The sequence below is a fragment of the Platichthys flesus genome, chromosome 6 (assembly GCF_949316205.1).
Source record: "Platichthys flesus chromosome 6, fPlaFle2.1, whole genome shotgun sequence".
In the NCBI taxonomy this organism is placed as follows: domain Eukaryota; kingdom Metazoa; phylum Chordata; class Actinopteri; order Pleuronectiformes; family Pleuronectidae; genus Platichthys; species Platichthys flesus.
Window position 1 is genome coordinate 18,193,310 of NC_084950.1, and position 19,268 is coordinate 18,212,577.

At 40.6% G+C, this 19,268-nt stretch overlaps 1 protein-coding gene across 1 annotated transcript in view; it reads right to left on the reverse strand.

Annotated features, from left to right (window-relative positions):
• Positions 1-234: 234 nt before the first annotated feature.
• tubgcp6 (tubulin gamma complex component 6) overlaps positions 235-19,268 on the reverse strand; it is a 29,074-nt gene continuing 10,040 nt past the window's right edge. The window contains exons 11-25 of the mRNA XM_062389666.1: positions 17,503-17,652; positions 15,790-15,871; positions 15,145-15,233; positions 14,473-14,588; positions 13,213-13,351; positions 13,027-13,119; positions 10,608-12,912; positions 9,765-9,926; positions 8,280-8,448; positions 7,154-7,295; positions 5,150-5,344; positions 4,516-4,648; positions 3,034-3,247; positions 1,530-1,723; positions 235-818 (exon numbers count right to left, since the gene is read on the reverse strand). Of these exons, the coding sequence (XP_062245650.1) occupies positions 727-818; positions 1,530-1,723; positions 3,034-3,247; positions 4,516-4,648; positions 5,150-5,344; positions 7,154-7,295; positions 8,280-8,448; positions 9,765-9,926; positions 10,608-12,912; positions 13,027-13,119; positions 13,213-13,351; positions 14,473-14,588; positions 15,145-15,233; positions 15,790-15,871; positions 17,503-17,652 (4,275 nt within the window). The 3' untranslated portion in view covers positions 235-726. The remainder of the gene's footprint in view (positions 819-1,529; positions 1,724-3,033; positions 3,248-4,515; positions 4,649-5,149; positions 5,345-7,153; positions 7,296-8,279; positions 8,449-9,764; positions 9,927-10,607; positions 12,913-13,026; positions 13,120-13,212; positions 13,352-14,472; positions 14,589-15,144; positions 15,234-15,789; positions 15,872-17,502; positions 17,653-19,268) is intronic.

Consider the following 19,268-nt stretch of genomic DNA (forward strand, 5'->3'; position numbering starts at 1 on the left):
TGTGTCTAAGTTGTTATGTTATGCAGAGTCAGGAATAATCTGTGGCTCATTGTACACAAAACACGTTCAACAATATATCTAGCAATTACTTTTCTCCCTTTTCTGTATTGTTTTTATGAGCAGAAGTTGATATCTATTACCCATAAGGCCATGCACCTTATGTTTTCTGGCATGATTCTGTGTTGTTTTACTCAAGTACGGGTTGTCTGTTCTTTGTAACAGAGTCTAAAGGTCAAGAGGAAACAATAGAGCATTTATTGAACTAAGCGTTTTCCTTAAGTATTTACATATCATTTCCATTCAAGTTCTACACAGCTGGAGTTTCACCTGAGCACGGGAGGCATTACATTTCATTACAGGCATTAGCTTCATCACAATTACAAACTTTGGCAGCATACACATTTCAGAAGCAGACTAATTAATCAAGCAGCAGGCATGTAGTTCCCATCCTGCACGTTGATGTGAGGTGATTGCCTAATGTGGTTTCAATGTCAAACCCTTTCTCAGAGTTAAGTCCAGGTGGGGTTTTAATGAATTCTGTGCACTGACGTGGACGCCAGAATAACTTTGTTTAAAATATACGTCAAATGATCTGATCTGAGATAAGATACAAAAAATATAAACAAGTACATTGCAGAGTACACTGCTGCATTGGTTAGGTATCTAACAAACATGTCTGTGAAACTTCAAGCTCATGTAAAACTTAGAAACAACCCGGCACACAGCTCATGAGTCTTTGTAGTAGTTGTTGAAGTTGATGCGAAGGAGGAAATCCTCAAGATGAGGCTGGTAGCCTCGGTTAACCAGCTTGGTCACCACTGAGGAAAAGAGGAAAAGAGACTTTTGTTAAATTACCACAAAACATTTTCAAATTCAACTTATTCTGAACCAGTGTAAAACTAATCTGATAATAATATAATTTAATACAATATAGTAGTAATATAAATGAACACAACAAAGAGGAAGGGCTAAAAACATGAGCCGTTGTCATCAACGCTTAGTTATCAGCTGTTTTGTTTACAGCACATCGACGTCTCATCATCCTGAGATATTTGTGTTTTTGTTATTATTTTGTGTCAGTTGCTTGTTTGAATGATGATCAACATGCCCACTCGCTTCACGTGAATCGTTTGCTGTGTTTTCACATGGGCTCACTCAGACATGTTCCAGAGTCTTTACAAGGGGAACTGGCAGGAGAAACCCCAGAGAAGGTTTGTTTCTCTCATAGAGTCGCTCTGGATCATTTCAGGACATTATACAGAGTTCATGTCGGACAGCAGCTACAGAGACAAGTTCAAACAACACTGTTTTTAAAAACTACTTAAAACCGTAGTCTTTTTTTTTGTTTAGCATATTTTTAATATACTTTCCCAAGTTATGAGGTTTAATCTATTATTATTAAAGCTGCCTAAAGAAAATAGATTTGAGCCGAAGGGATCAGAAGTGCAGAATTTGAATGTGGTTGAATGCAAATGAAGTGACAGTAATTTTCATTAAATCAGATGGGAAATGATATTCCGTGTCCTCACCTTTGAAAAGGAAGTGCGAGTAATACTTGAAGGTGTTGTACGACTGCTGCATGGCGATGAAGCTGGGGTGCACCGCCTCGCCGTGCTGGCTGTCCCACGGCTGTGCGATCAGCTGGGCCCGGAACTTGAGGATCAGGCTGAAGATGCTGTGGATGATGTTCATGACTGGAGCAGCTTTCTCTGTCAGCAAACCCCTGGGGAGGAGAGAGAGTGCAAAGTTTAGGAAACGGGACCAGGAACTTTGATAGGGCTTTTCAAGACGTCCTGAAATTACACACAGGGGAGTGTGATAGTGACAAGCTCACCTAATGAGATGAAATCATGCAGCGGGGGATCAAAAGTCCCACTGGAATTTTAATGAACTTGTTAAGAGGAGATGGAATCAATTTTACATGAAATGATGGCTGCAGAGTGCACAGCTTCCACTTGCTGTTCCTGTGCGGAGCCAGAAGAAATTATTTCACTCCCCTGCATCTTTCAGCATTTTGTGCTGCAGCATAAAAGCCTAAAAAGTGTCATTGGAAATGTTCTATAGATTTAAGGATCCACTTTGTTCTGTTCTGATCCGATTCTGAGACATGAATTTGAATATCTGCCTAGAAGGAAGCTTTTAATCTTCTTCATTATGGTTATTAATAGTGTTATGTGTAATAAAACTGTAGTAAACCACACTTTTCATTAAAGAACTATAAAAAAAATTGATTAAATGTAAATGTATTCTGAAGTGATTCATTTGAGCTGTATGTCAAGTGGGTTTCATGTCACAGTATGTAGGAGTGCAAAATGCTATGGCAACCGCTTTTATGGTTTCCACAATTTGTGCCTTAAATTTCCTTACTATATATCCATAATCCGTGATGTCATTTCAATATCTACGTCAGTATAATTTGTCAAAACAGTAAACAGGTCAAATTAAAAAGGAAATTGTATGGTTATAAAGTGAATGCGATTTTTCTGTATTTATATTTGAAAATGTTTCAAGTTTTAGACAGTTGATCGGACAAAACAGACCTTTAGAAGCATTTGATGTATTATCCTTTATCAAATGTTTATATAAAATACTTTGATAATTAACCTCATTGTATGCAGCTAAATAAATCACAAAACTGTAATCGGGGAGCAACGTGACAGAAATTGTCTCAAGAGGATCCAAAAATAAAAACTAGAAAGAAGTCAAGAGTGTGATGAGAGTTCCTTACTGAGGCCAGCGCTGTTTAAATCATCGACAGGTGATGAGTTTTGTTGTGAACAGTGTGTACTTGTTGTGTGTTGTTTACTCGCTCATGGGGTGCACAGTATAATTGCTGATAAATACTTGAATGTGTAATCATTCATAACGATGCAGTTTAAAATGTATTGAATACCAGGCAAGACAAGGACATTTAGTTTTGTTCCCAAATTGTCCTCTTCTACAGAGCAATAAATCATATGGGCCAAGACATGACAGCAGGCGTTATACTGCACTACATACTGTAATATGGACACGCGCAGTCCCAGCTCTCACCTGAAGATGGCCCTGTTAAGGTAGTCTGCGTGTGTGCGGTGGATGGCGTCCAGGTCGCTGGCAGTGGCCAGCTTGGCTGTGAACTCGCTCCACGACACCTGCAGGATCTGGTTGGCGATGTATCCCTGAATCACCTTGACGAAGTGCTGCATCTCATGTCTGTAGAGCTGCAGCTGACGAAACTGCACCGAGCGGCCCGCACCTTTCACCAGCGCTGACAGGAGCAAGGACGGAGAGCCAGTCAGGAGCGGCTCTCAGAGGACAGAGGATAACCAACATATGCTGCTTTCTGAATTTGAAGTGCAATCATTCATTTTCTTTTTCCTGTATCATCCAACTGCAAATACAGTATGTCTGACATCTATTATTACACTCAAAAGACAATTTGTGCTCTTTTAACCGGCATTTAGTATTTACTAGAAAATTCACAGTTTTACATCACCACTCATTACTTAGTATTATAGTACTTTGGTGTGATTATTTAATGCATAACTTACTTTATCTGTTACGCAAATGTATAACTCTTGCTATTTTATCATTTCTTCAAATTGCTCTATATATTATTCTAATTGCTGACTGTAATTTAGTTTCTTTATATTTACCTGTTGTCTTTTATTTGTCCTTCTATATGAACTATTTTGTAATGCTGTTTTGAAAAGGGCAACATTAATAAAGTTATAATCTATGTTTTTTTACTTTTAGGCTAAAGATAAATACAAATGAGTTAGTACTGAAAGCGATAGTTGGCCTTTTATTAAACATTTCATAGCTGTCAGACATGTTCTTTTATAGAAAATACTTTGATACTCCGCTCCATCTAGGTTCGACACTGTCTTTTCCTATTGTAAATAAAATTAAAGTGCTCCGTTACACACGACATCTATTGCTCTCTCCGTCCTGGGAGAGGGATCCCTCACTTGAGACTCTCTCTGAGGTTTTTCTACATTTGTCTATTCCTGGTACTTTTTGCTCCTTTTTCTTGAGGGTTCAGAGCAGAGGATGTCACGGCACGTTAAGCCCTATGAGACAAATTGTGATTGTGAGTATGGGCTGTACAAATGGACAAAGCTTATTTCATTTGTCATGGAGCCTGTCATGATAGTCCCGGTTATTAAGGCCTTTTCCATCATGTATTAAGTATCAGCCACATTGGCTCCATGTGATCATGAAAGCTGATGTTATAATCACTGACGTTTCCATCCTTCTAACAGTTGTTTTTTTCCCGATGAGGAAATGTTTTGTGGAGTCTGTACACAGGCTTTTGCTGATCAATACTCTGTAACTCACTGAAGCGCACGGTTGTATAACAATCCCACAGCTATGAGATGTGCCTTGTATAAATAAAACTTAAAGGAATTGCACCATTCCCCTTTTATGAATATTTCATAAGCGGCTGAAGCGCGACAGGAGGAATCTAAACTCTTCATCCTCAGTGGTCCAGAGTCGGAGCTGAGCCTGGATCAACTGCTCCCATCCCCTCACCTGTTCTCTTCAGGTGGAACCAGACATCACGGAGGCTCCACACCATGTGTTTGAGCTGCAGCAGGAACGAGAACAGGCGGTTGTATTTGTTCATGCAGCTGTCCGTGATGATGATGTTCAACGGCCAGTCCACCTGGGAGACAGCACAAAGGGAAAGAGAGAGAGACGACGCCGCCGCCAAAGCAAGAGAGAGAAAAAAGTTAGTGAAGGTGTGAAAGCGATTGAGTGTGAAAGAAGGGAAAGAGAAACAACAGGGGGGGGAGCAGGTAATGGCAGAGTGACGGATGAGACGATGGGAGGTGTGAAAGCGGAGACGATGATGTAGGAGGTGAGAGGATTGTGAAGGGGAGACGGAGTGGTGAGATGGGGGTGAAAGCGAAGAGGAATTGGGGGAAAAGAAGAGAAGATGGAGATGCAGTGGGTAAAGAACAGTGAGCGAGGGGAGGGTGACCAACACAGGCGGGAACAAGGACAATATGTGCAGCATTAGCCACTCTAATCGATCTGCAAGGTCCAACCATTTAAGAGCTTGATAAGCTCATTTTCTGTACCCAGGGCATTTAGTCAGAAGACGTCAGGTTGACATATTCAAGCATGCGCACACTCTGACTCACTGTTAAACACACGGCCTCACCTTGTAGCGCAGCTCCAGGCAGTTGAGGGAGTCAGGGGCGTGCGGGTGAAAGGTCTCCGGGAAGAAGCGAAGGGCGAAGGTGAAGTTGCCGGCCAAGGGCGTGTCCCCGTGCAAGCTGTACTGCAGGGCCTTACTGAGGATGGAGTTCAGGACCAAGGGGGTCAGCAGCTCGCCGGGAGTCTGCCGATTGCCCAGCTGAGGGGTGGGGGGGAGAGAGAGAGAGAGAGAGAGATTTGTCAGTCAGATAAGCACATTCACTCGCACGAGGATAACCTGTACCTGCACACCTGTCGTTTCAAAATGTGCCACCAGTGCATTAGAGTTGGCAGGTTGTCATTGCAAACAAACACCACAGGTTGCTGAATGCCATGATTAGTTCCCTTTTTCTGACTGATGGTGTACTAATCAGTGGAATCAGCTGAAGTCTTTGGCTGGGAGGAAAAGCCTTCTGTTTCCTGGGCCTCCAGAGACACACATACAGGAATGTTTCCGCAGACCGGCACCAAGGTGCAGAGAAAACTGCACTTGTTATTTCATGCCAGGAAGCTTGGCCTTGACATGTAGTCTAGAAATCTGGCAGCGACCCACCGTGTGCCGCAAAACAGAGAAACAGAAATCCGACAGATGAAAAGCTTCAGAGACACACAGGTGCACATTGTGTTTACACCAGTCAGGCATTGGTACCTTTTCTATGTTGTAATATAATGTATGACATTGTTTATTCCATATGAGAAGGAATAATTGGTTCATCTAAATAAAACTGTGGTTGTGTCGCTAATCAGCATTACTGCAATAAAGGTCCTTTTCACACTTCTTTGTTCTGTCCACACACACGAAAAGAATAGAAAATTCTAAAATACAATAACTATTAATAAGTTTCGGCTTCACTAAGGCTTAAACCTGCATGCCTGTTTCCAGCCACTACAGCAGCATAACAAACCCTTTTTTACATCATAAGGTTTATATGCTTAATGTCTTATTTATACAAAGAGTAGATACTGGTCAAAATATCTATTTGAGTTAATTTATTTACATCCACCCAACAAATAGTATGTCCAGCATTCACTCTCCTTTTTGCTCTGTTTTGGTTTCCACTAACAACCCCTTGTAATGTAACTCTACCTTAATTATTTTAGAACATAGGACAATAAGGTGAATATCCCTCATGATATCCCAATGATCTTGGCTTGAAGTTAGGTTGCCGAAGCGCTGGCCAAATATATGTACGGTGTTTCTTTCCAATCTTTCTTCAAGAGTGTGGTATTTCATTTTGAGAAAACTAGTTCTTCATTTCAAGTTCAGGTATTGTAATCCTATTCCACACAACCCTTCCCGTGCTCTCACATTGCCCCTGCTCATGTGCAAATTTGTTTAGCTCCTGCTCAAAGCTGTTTGCACTGAGACATATCGTTGGTTTTGAGAGCTTTTCTCCACGAACCAGCTGCAGCGGGAAAGAACCACTAACACCAGCAGAGAGACGGAACTAAAACTGTAAAGTTGCAGGTGGCAAAACGAAAAACCATGAGACAGAATGCAATTAACTGAAATGTTTCTTCGTGCTGAGGAGAACTGCGGAGTCGGGGGAGATAACTGTGGATTCGTCAGTGACACTTCTCCGTCATTATTAGTCATCATTAACATGAATATACTGGTTAGAGCAGCTCCAAGGACGGCCTTTTTTGAAGAGGTAATTCCACTATAATCACAATACTCATGGGCTCTAGGATCCAGGAAATGACTCTGGTTGTGACTTCCTTTTGAGAACTGTTTGTTTTTGTTGTGTGTACGTCCTCAGCTGTGTTTCACAGGCTAAAAGAAGATAACATTAAATACACACTGTGCTGATCGCTCAAAGACAAAATGTGTATTCAAGAGGAGACAAGGACATTTGACATTTCCTGTCCTCTCCTGTAAATGCAGGAGAGGACAGGAAATGAATAGGAGAAATACCACACGTCACCCTATTCTGAATATGCAACAATGACAAATCTGAAAGAGCATCACCTTTTCAAAGAGCAGATCACTGAGGGACTGGGCAAACTCGCCGTCCTCCATCAGCAGGAAATGGCGCAGTGCTTCAAAGTGTCTTTCAACTCCCAACTCCACAAAGAAGTAGTCCACCACCGCCTTGTTCACCAAAGACACACTGGAGATGGAAGGTGGAGGAGAGAACAGCAAAGATAAGGAGACGAAAACCGTGCTGACTTGCACATTTGATACAGGTCGTGGAGAAAGATAGACATCAGCTCTGTAGGAAGCTCGGGGAATATAATGGTGTGTGTGTGTTTCTACCTTTAAGGATGACCTCCTCTTTCCCATTACTTTAAATTATTCCTGAGCAATTTACATTTCTATAAGAGTGGGATTTAGGGAATGTTCCCTTTCACTGAGCAGTCAGCCAGGAAGAGATACAAAATAGAGTTAAAAATCAAATGCAAGTCTCCCCTGTGTCATCTAAGCATAGGATAAAAATGTATTAATACAAATTTAGAGTTATGATTTCCAATGCTAAATATACTGCACGCTCTCTGTGTGCAGAACGGAATGAGAAAGGCTTCTTTTTTTTTTTAGCACACAAAAGGCTAAACTGCACAGTGTGCAGAAACATTATGGGGAAGGACTGACAAGCTTGTCTGGTGTTCTGATGGAATTTCAAACAGAAAAAGAATCCTACAGTGATGGGATGAAATAAGAATTTGAATTATTCCTGCAGTAAAGAATGTGCACTAAGCTACAGTGTTAGATAAGTTATGTATAAAATCTATAAAATGAGGGTGGATGGGGGGAGGGGGGCACCTCCATCAATCCTGCAGTGGAAGCAGCCACAGAGACAAATGATTCTGTGTAAAAAGGAGAGCCAGTTTTGCCGGACAGATGCTGACGCTGTTGTGTTACAGCCCTTGCCTCTGACTCCAGAATGGCGACACGCTATCTATAAAATAAACTCAAACACTAGGGCAGTAGGATGCTGGCTCTTATTCAGAGTAAATAGGTAAAACTGGCATAATGAGGGTATTTCGAACAGGAATATTGGTGTAAAAGGGGCTAAAAACTTTTAAATGATTAGTCCTTAATGTCCCTGACACCCAACAGAGCATCTCCTGCAGCTGGCTTTCAGTCAGACACTCACTGTGTGATGAGTGGGGTGGTGACAGAGTGTTTTATCAGAACCGGCAGGGACACCATCTCGCTGAGCTGGACTGCAGTGGTGTCTGTCGCTCTGCGGAGAGTGGGCTCCGTAGGAAGGCCCCAGGGGCCCCGGGTTACCTGCTTCAGCAGCTGACATTCAGGTGAAGAAGCTGTGTGAGAGCGAGATGACAGGTATGTTGCTGAATAAATATCACCCTCACAACTGCAAAAACTCTGATGGTTTAAGTACAACAAATAAAAAACGAGTAAGCAATGTCAAATAAAAAAAGAAGAATTTAAGAAATATTTTCGCCAGAAGCAATGATGAAAAAAACAGATGTTTGCAACATTTATTAGAAGACTTAACTAAACTGAAATCTTATCCATCCTTGGTTAGCCATTTTCTAATGTGACATATTTGCAATTGTTAGAATTATCTTCGATTTTTATTTTTAAACCTTTCAGTATTTAGTCTCGTCTTTTATGTGTGAGGATGAATTGCTCTCCCCTTACCTTGGATTCCCCCTTAGGGGATGAATTAAGTATTTGAATTGAACTGAATTGAATTCATAAAGCTGCAAACATGAATTGATAAATAGTTTGATAACTTATTAAAAACATTTTTTTAAGATAATATGCCCAAAAGTTGCATTTTCTCAAATGTTGATATCTGTTTTCTTAGTCGTCTGTGACATTTCACACAATATTCAAAGCCCTTACAGGGGTAAAGACTTCAGATAAAATAGGAATGTTAAAAAGTATTTTCTGTAGATTAGTAATTAATCAAAAACAATCAACCAATTCATGTAAAATGTGTAAGTTACAACCATAAATATAAGTTCTGTCCTGAGATATGAATGCAGAAAAAATACAATACGAAATAAAAAAAATGTAAAATGGATAATATTTAATGCATGCATATTTAATCTAATAGCATTAGTTTATACGCAAGTTGTTACAGTTATTTTGCCAAACCTCTTAATATTTAAAGTAAGACTCCCTCAATAATTAGAGCTCCGACTTTGATCAGTGGTGTGGAAGGTGTGTTTTGCTAAGTTGATACTGATTGAATTCACAGAGACCTCAGCATGAATAATAGCTGCATGACTGAACTACAAACAAGAGAAAAAGACAGAAGATCACTTCAACCAACCATGATGCATTCAAACATAAGCCAGACTTAATACCTTTATGAAATATTGCTGCTTTTCAGCCGTCCTCGGTGTCTGTTGATGAAGTCAATGTTTACACGCCTCTAGAAAGGCATCAGGCCTGAACATGTAAATGAGCTTCACTGCGGTGGAGGTGAATCATTTTGATTCCTTTAATATGACCTCATGTTTTGCTGTTTTGCAGAATATTATTTCTCATCGAATTATTTCAGCCTGATCACAGATATTTTTCAAAGAATTCTTTAATAGGATCAGGGCTCTACTTTTTTATTAAAACTGACATAAGCTCCAGCCACACATATGATTCAACTCACCCATTAGGTTGTAGCAGTCGTCATAGAGGTCCACCTGGTACTGAGCAGACAGAGCTAACAGGTATTCCCGCTCAGACTGTTCTCTTGGGGACAAACCAGAGCCTGCTGCCCAGGACCCCATGCCCTCCACCAGCTGCTCACCATGACTCTCCGACTCAGGACCTAAAGAGAGCGAGAGACAGAGACAGTTTTCAGTGACGTCTTAATTATCAGGCATTATTCTTAACACCAAAGGGTCACAGCAGAAAGTTACCATATTTGTCTTTCCCAAGTCGTTTGGTTTTTCAGAACATTTAAAGCAGAGGCAGTTGAAACAAATTTCAGCGGTGCAACTACTGATTACATGCAAATATCTAGAGCTGGGACAATTAGCTGATAGATCAATTAGACCATGAATGGAAAAGTAATTGGTGATTATTTCGGTAGTCAATGAAGTCATGAGGCAGAATCATTAAAATTATGTGATATAAGCTTCTATAAACGTGATGATTTTACATCATTATAAACAAAATATATCTGTTAGTTTTTTAATTTAAACTTTAACTGTCATTCTTTACCTTTTGACGTTTTCAATTATAATGATTTATTGATTAATCAGGTAATAATCATCAGATTTATAGACAATGTAAATAAGTATATAAATATACATTTCTATGACAAATATATATAATTAGTCCCATGAAGAATAATGCTCAGTTTATGGACATGGAGTAAATTAGCATTAAGAGGTAACATCTTATATGATCGTGGTTTTACTAAGCATAACTTCAGTGCGAGTGCATAATGTGCAATATGTCTTTTTTTTTTACTTTCTTTATTTTCACGATATAATACCTTTATTACCTTCATTGTCCTCTGGTTTCTGCTGATTGCTCTTCACCACACATCCAACACCAAGTGAAGAATCTGATGAGTGGCCATAAACACTGCCTGGTAGTGAGGATGGTTGCAGCTGAGTCCCCAGCACCGTACAACCTATACCCAGCGACGAATCAGAGGAGTGGCCGTAAGTGCTGCCAGGCAGGGGCGATGGAAGGGGTCCAGCTTTGGACACAACACATCCGACACCTAGATTGGAGTCTGAGGAATGACCGTGGGCACTGCCAGGCATTGGAGGACATTTTGGTTCTTCTCCCGAAACTACACATCCTACACCTAACGTCGAGTCTGAGGAGTGACCATAAGAACTGCCGGGTAAAGTGGACAAGGTAGGTTTGTCCCCTGACACATGACAGCCTGGCTGGAGTGTGCAGTCCGAGACATGCCCGTGTTGACTGAAACGAGGTATTGCTTCAGATACGTTGGAGACCATCTCGCCCACTTTCATATTTGCATCAGAAGAGTGACCGTGGATATTTGCAGTAGGGATCAGTGCAACAATTTCAGAAACATTCTCCCCAACTTTGATATGCGCATCTGAGCTGTGACCATGAACATTAGGGGTGGGCAGAGGCGCAACTATGTTAGAAACCATCTCCCCAACGTTGAAGTGGGTATCCGAGGCATGACCGTGGACATTGGAAGAAGGAAAAACAGCGACAAAGTCTGAGACATTTTCCCCAGCTTTAAAGTGAGAATCAGAAGAGTGACCATGAACGCTGGGGGAAGCTAGAGGAGCATTGACACCTGAAACATGTCCTTGGATCTGAATGTGGGAGTCTGAGGCATGGCCGTGGATGCTGGGAAACGATAGAGGAGCAGGAACCTCGGATACAAACTGCCCAACCTTTATGTTAGCGTCAGAGGAGTGTCCATGGGTGCTGGATGATGGTTGGGGGGGAACAGCATCTGCAGCCAGCTCTCTGGAGACATGAGTGTGAACATTTGTCAAAGAAACATTTCTATCGCCTTTGTTTTGAGCATCTGAGATTTGGTCTTGAGTGTTTTTCTCAAGGGATTTCCCCCGACTCAAGTCAGAAACACTTGTCAAAACTTTGTGGTCACCATTGCCTTGCTCTGGTTGGGTGAAGGGGGCAGTAACTGTCACACCATCTTCTTTCGAAGGCTCAGTAGTTTTTTGTTCATCTTCTTTTTCATCTACTTTCATCTCTAAAATCTCCATTTTAGTGTCCTGTTGTGCCGTAATGACAATTTCATCCTGCTTGTCACCATGAACATTAGGGTTGGGCAGAGGCGCATCTATGTTAGAAACCATCTCCCCAACGTTGAAGTGGGCATCCGAGGCATGACCGTGGACATTGGAAGAAGGAAAAACAGCGACAATGTCTGAGACATTTTCCCCAGCTTTAAAATGAGAATCAGAAGAGTGACCATGGACACTGGGGAAAGGTAGGGGAGCATTGACACCTGAAACATGTCCTTGAATCTGAATGTGGGAGTCTGAGGCATGGCCGTGGATGTTGGGAAACGATAGAGGAGCAGGAACCTCGGATACAAACTGCCCGACCTTTATGTTAGCGTCAGAGGAGTGTCCATGGGTGCTGGATGATGGTTGGGGGGGAACAACATCTGCAGCCAGCTCAGTAGTTTTTTGTTCATCTTCTTTTTCATCTACTTTCATTTCTAAAATCTCCATTTTAGTGTCCTGTTCTGCCGTGAGGACAAATTCATCCTGCTTGTCATCTGTGGCTGTACCAGTCCTGTCTATTTGCTCTGCTGTGGCTTGAGAGAAATAATCATAAACACTGGCTTTAGATGTAGTTCGAGGCTCCAACGGGGTATACCGGCCAAGAGGAAAGCTAGATTTGGAAGCTTGACCGAAGAGGCTGACTTTGGGGACATTCTCCATGACTTGGGACATATTCTCACCGATGGGGATGTGAGAGAAAGACGGGTGGTTTTGGATCAAGTCAGGCTGGACTGCGGGTCCCCAGTGAGGCCGGGGCAGAACTGAGGCTTGGCCAGCGATACCCTCGAGTGGACTAAAGGGGGCACTGAAGTCATAGTCAACTAGTTGTGCTGTTGGGCACACTTCAGATAGGTCAGAACCGATCTCCTGTAGGGCCACGTCCACTTGTTGACTGTCAGGATTAGGTGATTTGGGGAGGAAATCCTTGATATCGATTGCTTCAGAGATGAAGGCAGGGTCTGCTGTGAGGTGGATGATGGGTGATGATGATGGGTCGGGTGGGGGTGAAGGTACAGCGTCAGATTCTTGCATCTCAACACGCTGCTGCTCTGACAGCTCCTGACAGGAAGATAACAGTTAAGAAATGATATACACTTGAGGATGTGAATAGTAAATACTTGGGAAAAGAGGACAACTAGGAGTCAATGTTCAAGAGACAATGTGTTGTTATACCTGTTGTTGTTCAGACTGTTCTGTTGAGTAAACAGGAGGCAGAACTTCCACAGGAGGTCCCTCCTGTCCTAAAGGATATTTCTCGACTAATGCCTGGAAGGTACAAGAGCTCTGGTTAAAACCACCTCACTTACTCTTCAGTCATTTTCCTCTGTGTGTGTTCTCTTATGATAATTTATCACAAACCTCAGTGTGCTCTCTGTCGTGAATAAAGAACTGAGCTCGTGCTTCGTCTAGTCTCATTCGCTGCACCCTCCACAAGGCTCGTCTCTCTCTGCGGGCAGCTTCCTCTGACAGATGGCTGTACTGAGCAATCAGTTCCTTCCTGTGATTTGACAGAGACACAAGAAACACACAAATACAAGTGCATTTTTATAATTTGGCACTTAATCAAAGCAACTCACCGCTTATGCATGTCTATGAAAGTGTTATACACATTGGAGATGGGACAAATGGCTATATAGCATCAAATTAGCAGTTATTCATAAATGGGATTGTCCTCCTTGTTCTCCCTGCTAGGCCATTCAGTCATGAGGTAGCTTTGCTCTTGTTAGAGAACACAGATGATCCTATTTCATATTATGTATTCAATTTTTGCCAACAAGTGTGATATTCCACAATATCCCATAAATCGAATCTATTATTTGAAAAGAGTGAATAATTCAATGTTAATCTAAGAGAACCTTAAAAAATGTTTGCATAGCAGACACTCAAGGAGTAACATTCACTTTCATTTTATTTCCCTTTTCATTTTTCCATTGCATTTGTTTCTGTCCTGTACTATGTATGGATTGGAAAGGGATGGAGGGAGATGTACTTGGTATGTTTTTGTTTACCTTATTCTCTCTGCTGATATGTCTTTAATGAAACAAAATTGAAGTATACAAATTGGAGTAACCCGTGTGTTTCCTACTTGATTTAACTATGCTGGCCTGCCATATGTCGCTGTGTGAATATGTGCTCTCAGGGTCTGTGATGCTCTGAATTCTGCTTTGAGCATTTCCCTATATATAATTAACCAGTAAAGGCCTTTCAACTATGAAATGTACTTATTTCCTTGACAAAAGCTTTATATTTTGAGTCTTTATTTATAGAGTTGTGGTAACTGGCTGGACAAAAAGATGAAAACATATACAGATCTTTGCTTCAGCCTTGCTAAACTCTGATCTCAGTGAACCTAAACAGCAGCTTATAGCCACTGAATGGAAAGCCCCACACATGGTGGACGCATAACAAGCCTTGATAAAATTCGCTCGTTCTACAGCGCCATAGTTATCCCGACAGTGCGGCAATTTGGAACAGTTCCAGCCAAAGAAACATCCCACAAAGATAGAAATTCTTTCTCATCGTGCTAGTTAATATACTCTAGATAAAATCCAATCTTAATAGAGATTAATCAATCATCCATAATGCATTAACATCCCTCTAGTTGAGGTTGTAAAAGACCTGGCTGTCTGCTCCAGTTGCTCCTCCAGGGCTTGTAGTCTCTTCTCTCTGTCCCTCAGCTCTCTGGCAAAGCTGAAATCATCCTCCTCCTGCTTCTTCTTGGCTGCACTCCGCCACTGGTGCCAGACACAAACAAACAAATCAAAACTCCTTCAAGCTTCTGAAAACAAGGCCACAAATGCTGCAGCTGCAAAATATCATTCCCAATTTTTTTTCATGTTGTTTACTTCTCTAGATATATTTTTTCACCATCTTACATTCTCATGTAGTTCTCTTAGTAAACAGCAAGAAGGATCTATTAGTACTTATAGGTAGTTAAATACTTTAAATCCCTTCCAGGGTTAGGGTCATTATTGTCTTTATCTATTAATATTGATTACCCGTGATTTGTTGTTCTGTGTTAAGTTCTCCCTCAGATTGTTGTCATCAGTTTGTATTTTGCATTTGTTTTATTTTACAGAAAATATGTCTATTTATGTTGACATTTTACGAAAAAACATTTTTTTTAATTCAAGCTCTATACATTTGGTTGTATTTGTGTCATGAGGCTTTGGTCAAGACTTTGACATTGCCAGTTTTTCAATAATATTCACCCCTCAATGTGTATTGACATATCGGATGATCTCTAGAAAACACATACACAGCCCAGACTTGTAAAACAAGCTTTACTACCTCTTGCTCTTGCTCCAGATGCTGCTTACACTCCTCAAAACGCTCCCTCTTCTTGGCCTCTTCAGCCAGACGTTGTGACACCTGACGTCCTACATGAGGAAAGAAAGAAGACAGTGGGCATCTTAACCCCCACATCCACCCACCTAAACACGCTTTGTATAAACCTTTCAAGGACTATCCTCACTCATTTCCCTCAAAGACGTCATCATTTGAGACGTGGATCAAGGATGATTACACTAAGAAAAAAAGTCTACTCAAAATATCAAATAATAAGAGCTAGCAGGATTTATAGAGGGTCTCAAACAACAATTAAAAATAATCTTGAATGTATGAACACTTCTCAAGTGCTTCTGATGATGTGAGTAGTTTGCTAAATTGTGTGAGCACTGATTAGGTTCTGTAGAATTGGAAGGCGCTCAAAGCTTTCCTCACTTCAGTTGCTTCGGTGCATCTCAACTGATTTCCTAAGAGGATTGAATGAAGTTGAAGAAAGCTTGTGGTCAGGAGTCAACAAGCGAATTGGATTCATGCTCCATTTGTGAAAGGTATCCTCAGCGGGGTGGGTGTGTGCATGATGTATGGCAAAAAAATTATATAAAAGTGTGTGTGTTTGTATGTGTGTGTGTGTGTGTGTGCAAAACTAACCACGGATGCTTTCCAGAGTTTTGGCAGTTGACGCTCTGACCTGATTGATCAGCTCTTGGCGTGCCTGCTCTGTACGCAGGGCCTTATAATAGACAGAGAAGAAATCTTTAACAAAGATACATCCACCTGCCCTGTGGCTCACCTCTTCTATTCTACCTCTGCCAGTCCGCACAGCGAGCAACACTCACTATACAGGCCATACAAACCAGACTGTTACACTAAATCATGCAGCGTGCAAGCCCCAGACTTCAGCTGAATCATTTTAATGACTTGCTGCTGAAATCTTCGGTGCTTTAGGGGTAATGTCACAATCATGAATCATGTTATGTAAAAAAATGAACTCCTTTCTCTCTCTCTATCGTCAATAATACTTGTGTAAGACTTGTCTTACTGCAGGTCTGCCTTTCTTCCCAGAGGTCCCTTGATTTTCAGAAATCTAATAAGTCAGCTACCAGATACATAGTGGCATCTATTTATTTAGCCACAACAACACCCTTATTCTTAACCCTAACAAAACTAAAGAGCTGATACTGGACTTCAGGAGATTAAGACAAAACAGCCATTAACCTATCAACATCAATGGAGAGAGAGCGGAGGCAGTTCAGTGCTATAAATATCTGGGGTCTGCATCAGCAAGGATCTGACATGGTCAAAGAGAACAACTGCAGTGACCAACTAGAATTACCGCACAGCTTTTGTAGACCTCCGCCATCCAGTCCAGTTCCTGTTAAAATATTTTTACATACTTTTATGTATGGTGACAACTCATCACAAGTTTAAGGAATTCCTTTCAGCAGTCTTGGGATATCACATTTTTAGAGGCCAAAAACAAGCTTTCTTAAGTCACGGTGACCTTGAACTTTGACCACTGAAATCTAATCAGTTCATCATTGAGTTCAAGTGAATTGTTCTAGATGTAATGAAATTCCATACAGGCAGTTCTTATATGTAACATTCATAGTAACATGAGGTCACTGTGATGTTGAACTTTGACCTCCAGGTCCCAAAATCTTATCAGTTCATATTTGGGTCCAAGTGAAATTTTGTACCCGATTTGGAGACATTCCCTCTTGCTGATCTGAAGATATCAAGGCTAAGAAAAACATAAACATACTTTATGAGGCCAACCTGAACTTTGACCTTCAGCTACTCAGATGAAATCCAAGCTCAAGTGAATTTTGTGCCAAATGTGAAAGAATTCCCTCATGGTGCTTTGGAGATATTTCATTTACAAGGCAAAAAATATGCTTTGTGCTGTAACAGGGACCTTGACCTTTGACCACCAAATTCTATTCAGATTTTCCCTGAGTCCAAGTGAATGTTTCTACCAGAAGTGATCAAATTCCCTTTGGGCTTTCCTGATATACTGTGTTCAAAACAACTCAATCACCTTTCGACCTTTGACCACCAAAATGTAAGCGTCTTTGAGTCAAAGCAAAATATGATGACATTCCTTCAAGCTTATCTTAAGAAATCACTTTAAAGAAAAACATAAAAATACTTTGTGAGGCCACCGTGACCTTTGGCCACAAATATCAAGTGAGTTATTCCTTGACACCAAGTGAATTTTGTATGCATTTGTCTTTTGTTAATTTCATCAAAAGCCTTTTCAAACAAGCAACAATATTAACATATGTTTATCATGCACAGATGAAAAAAATTAAATACATGACAGAAATACCAGCTTGCATAGAAGAATGTGTGTCTTAGTACCTGCTCCTCCCTGCTGATGGCGCTATGCTTGGCAATCCTTTCCATGCGTCCGCGGTACACAGCGCAGTCCTTCTCGATCTCCTCCACCTCCTGAAGGGAGAAGGTGACAGCAATGCGAGGCACCGGCAGCTCCGACCAGCAGATGTAGTGCTGTGAAACAAGGTGGTATAAAGTATAAAAAAGCGATTGTAGTATGTTAACACTTTGTAATTACCTTATTTTGAGTTGTAAAATGTTCATAAAGTATAGACAAACACTGTGTGTTTTCGTTAATAACAAGCAAACAATTATAAACCTATGGTGGCAAAAAGTAAAAAAAAACATTAAATATTCATAGTACTGGTGGAAAGAGTAAGGAGATCCTTCAATTCAATTAGTGGTCAAAGTTCTTTTAACTTCTAAATTGTGCTCCTGGTTGCTTCACATCAGTTCTGAAGGAATTGTTAAACATTCTTCCAACAGAACAGTTTCTTTTCAGTAATTGTAATTGTCTGGTGTGAACACCTCTACAGCATCTCTACTAGTTCATGGTCTGGGCCTTTGCAACAGGGGGATTCTCTTTGCTTGAACTCTTTCTGTAGGAAATTTGATTAAATGTTTAGATGTTTTTGTTGCTCAGGCCGCGCACTTTAGACTAACTTTAAACATCAAATACTGTAGGTCTGAAGGTCTACTCTTGAATTTATCCTTGAGTTTCACCTGTAGTGACTGTGTTGTTATCAGTCAGAGCCATTCACAAACATTGGACATAGTAAATACAATGATTTGGAAAGTCCTTCAAAAATGTAAGAAACAAGTGGTGTACTGAAGTAAACATCTTTGACTTTCTGTGCCTTTACTTTTGCACATCTGTAGAGGTCTGATATAAAAGGTGACCTGTCCAAAGGTCTTAAACACATCTTGATGTAAATAACGGTAACGCAAAACTCAAATTCCCCTTTTGATCTAAACCAGTGTACACTGAAATTATATGAGCTTTATGTATCAAAATTTCAGAGTGGAAAAAGCAAGCTGACATGATTTGAGAGGGCAATTGAGTAAAAACTTCCTCTTATGCAGAGAATGTCAAGTGATTGGACCTTCAATTGGGCCAGGACTGAGATTTATGCAGAGACTATAAAAAGATGTGGTCCGAGTGTTTGGATATCAGAAGACACATTTTTTATCTGAATAACGCAGCCATGTAAACTGCTTTTTCTTATTACCTTAACCTGAGTAAAGTCATAGTCAGATCAATTTAAGACAGGTGGATTAATCTAGAGACATGTTTACATAATTATGTTAAGACGTTCCATTGGAGTTTTCACAGCATTTTTCACAGCATTTTGCTACAACGGCATACAGCAGTTACCAACTGCTTGATGACACAGGTCCTTGGTTTGGGTGTAAACAAGATGGAAAAATAACGAGTTGAAGCTTCTGCAAATTTAGAAAGAAAGGAATTTATGGTAGTAACGTGCATTTAACCAATTCAGGCTTGGATTTAAGAATTCTGGCAAGAATTTCCACACATATGATAACTGTTACAATTGGTAACAGTTTTTGAAGTGATTAAAATGAATGGTAAATAATACCATAATACTAAACTGTTAAGCCTACAAGATCTTATAAATGGTTGCATAACATGCATACAAATAAAATGGAAAATCCGACAATCCTGCAGCTCAGATCACAGTGATGAGTAATTACAGTCAACTAGATGGGTTGAGAAACAAGAGTAAAAGCTTTTTCAATATGAGGAAACCTTTTTCGCTGATTGTGTGAGA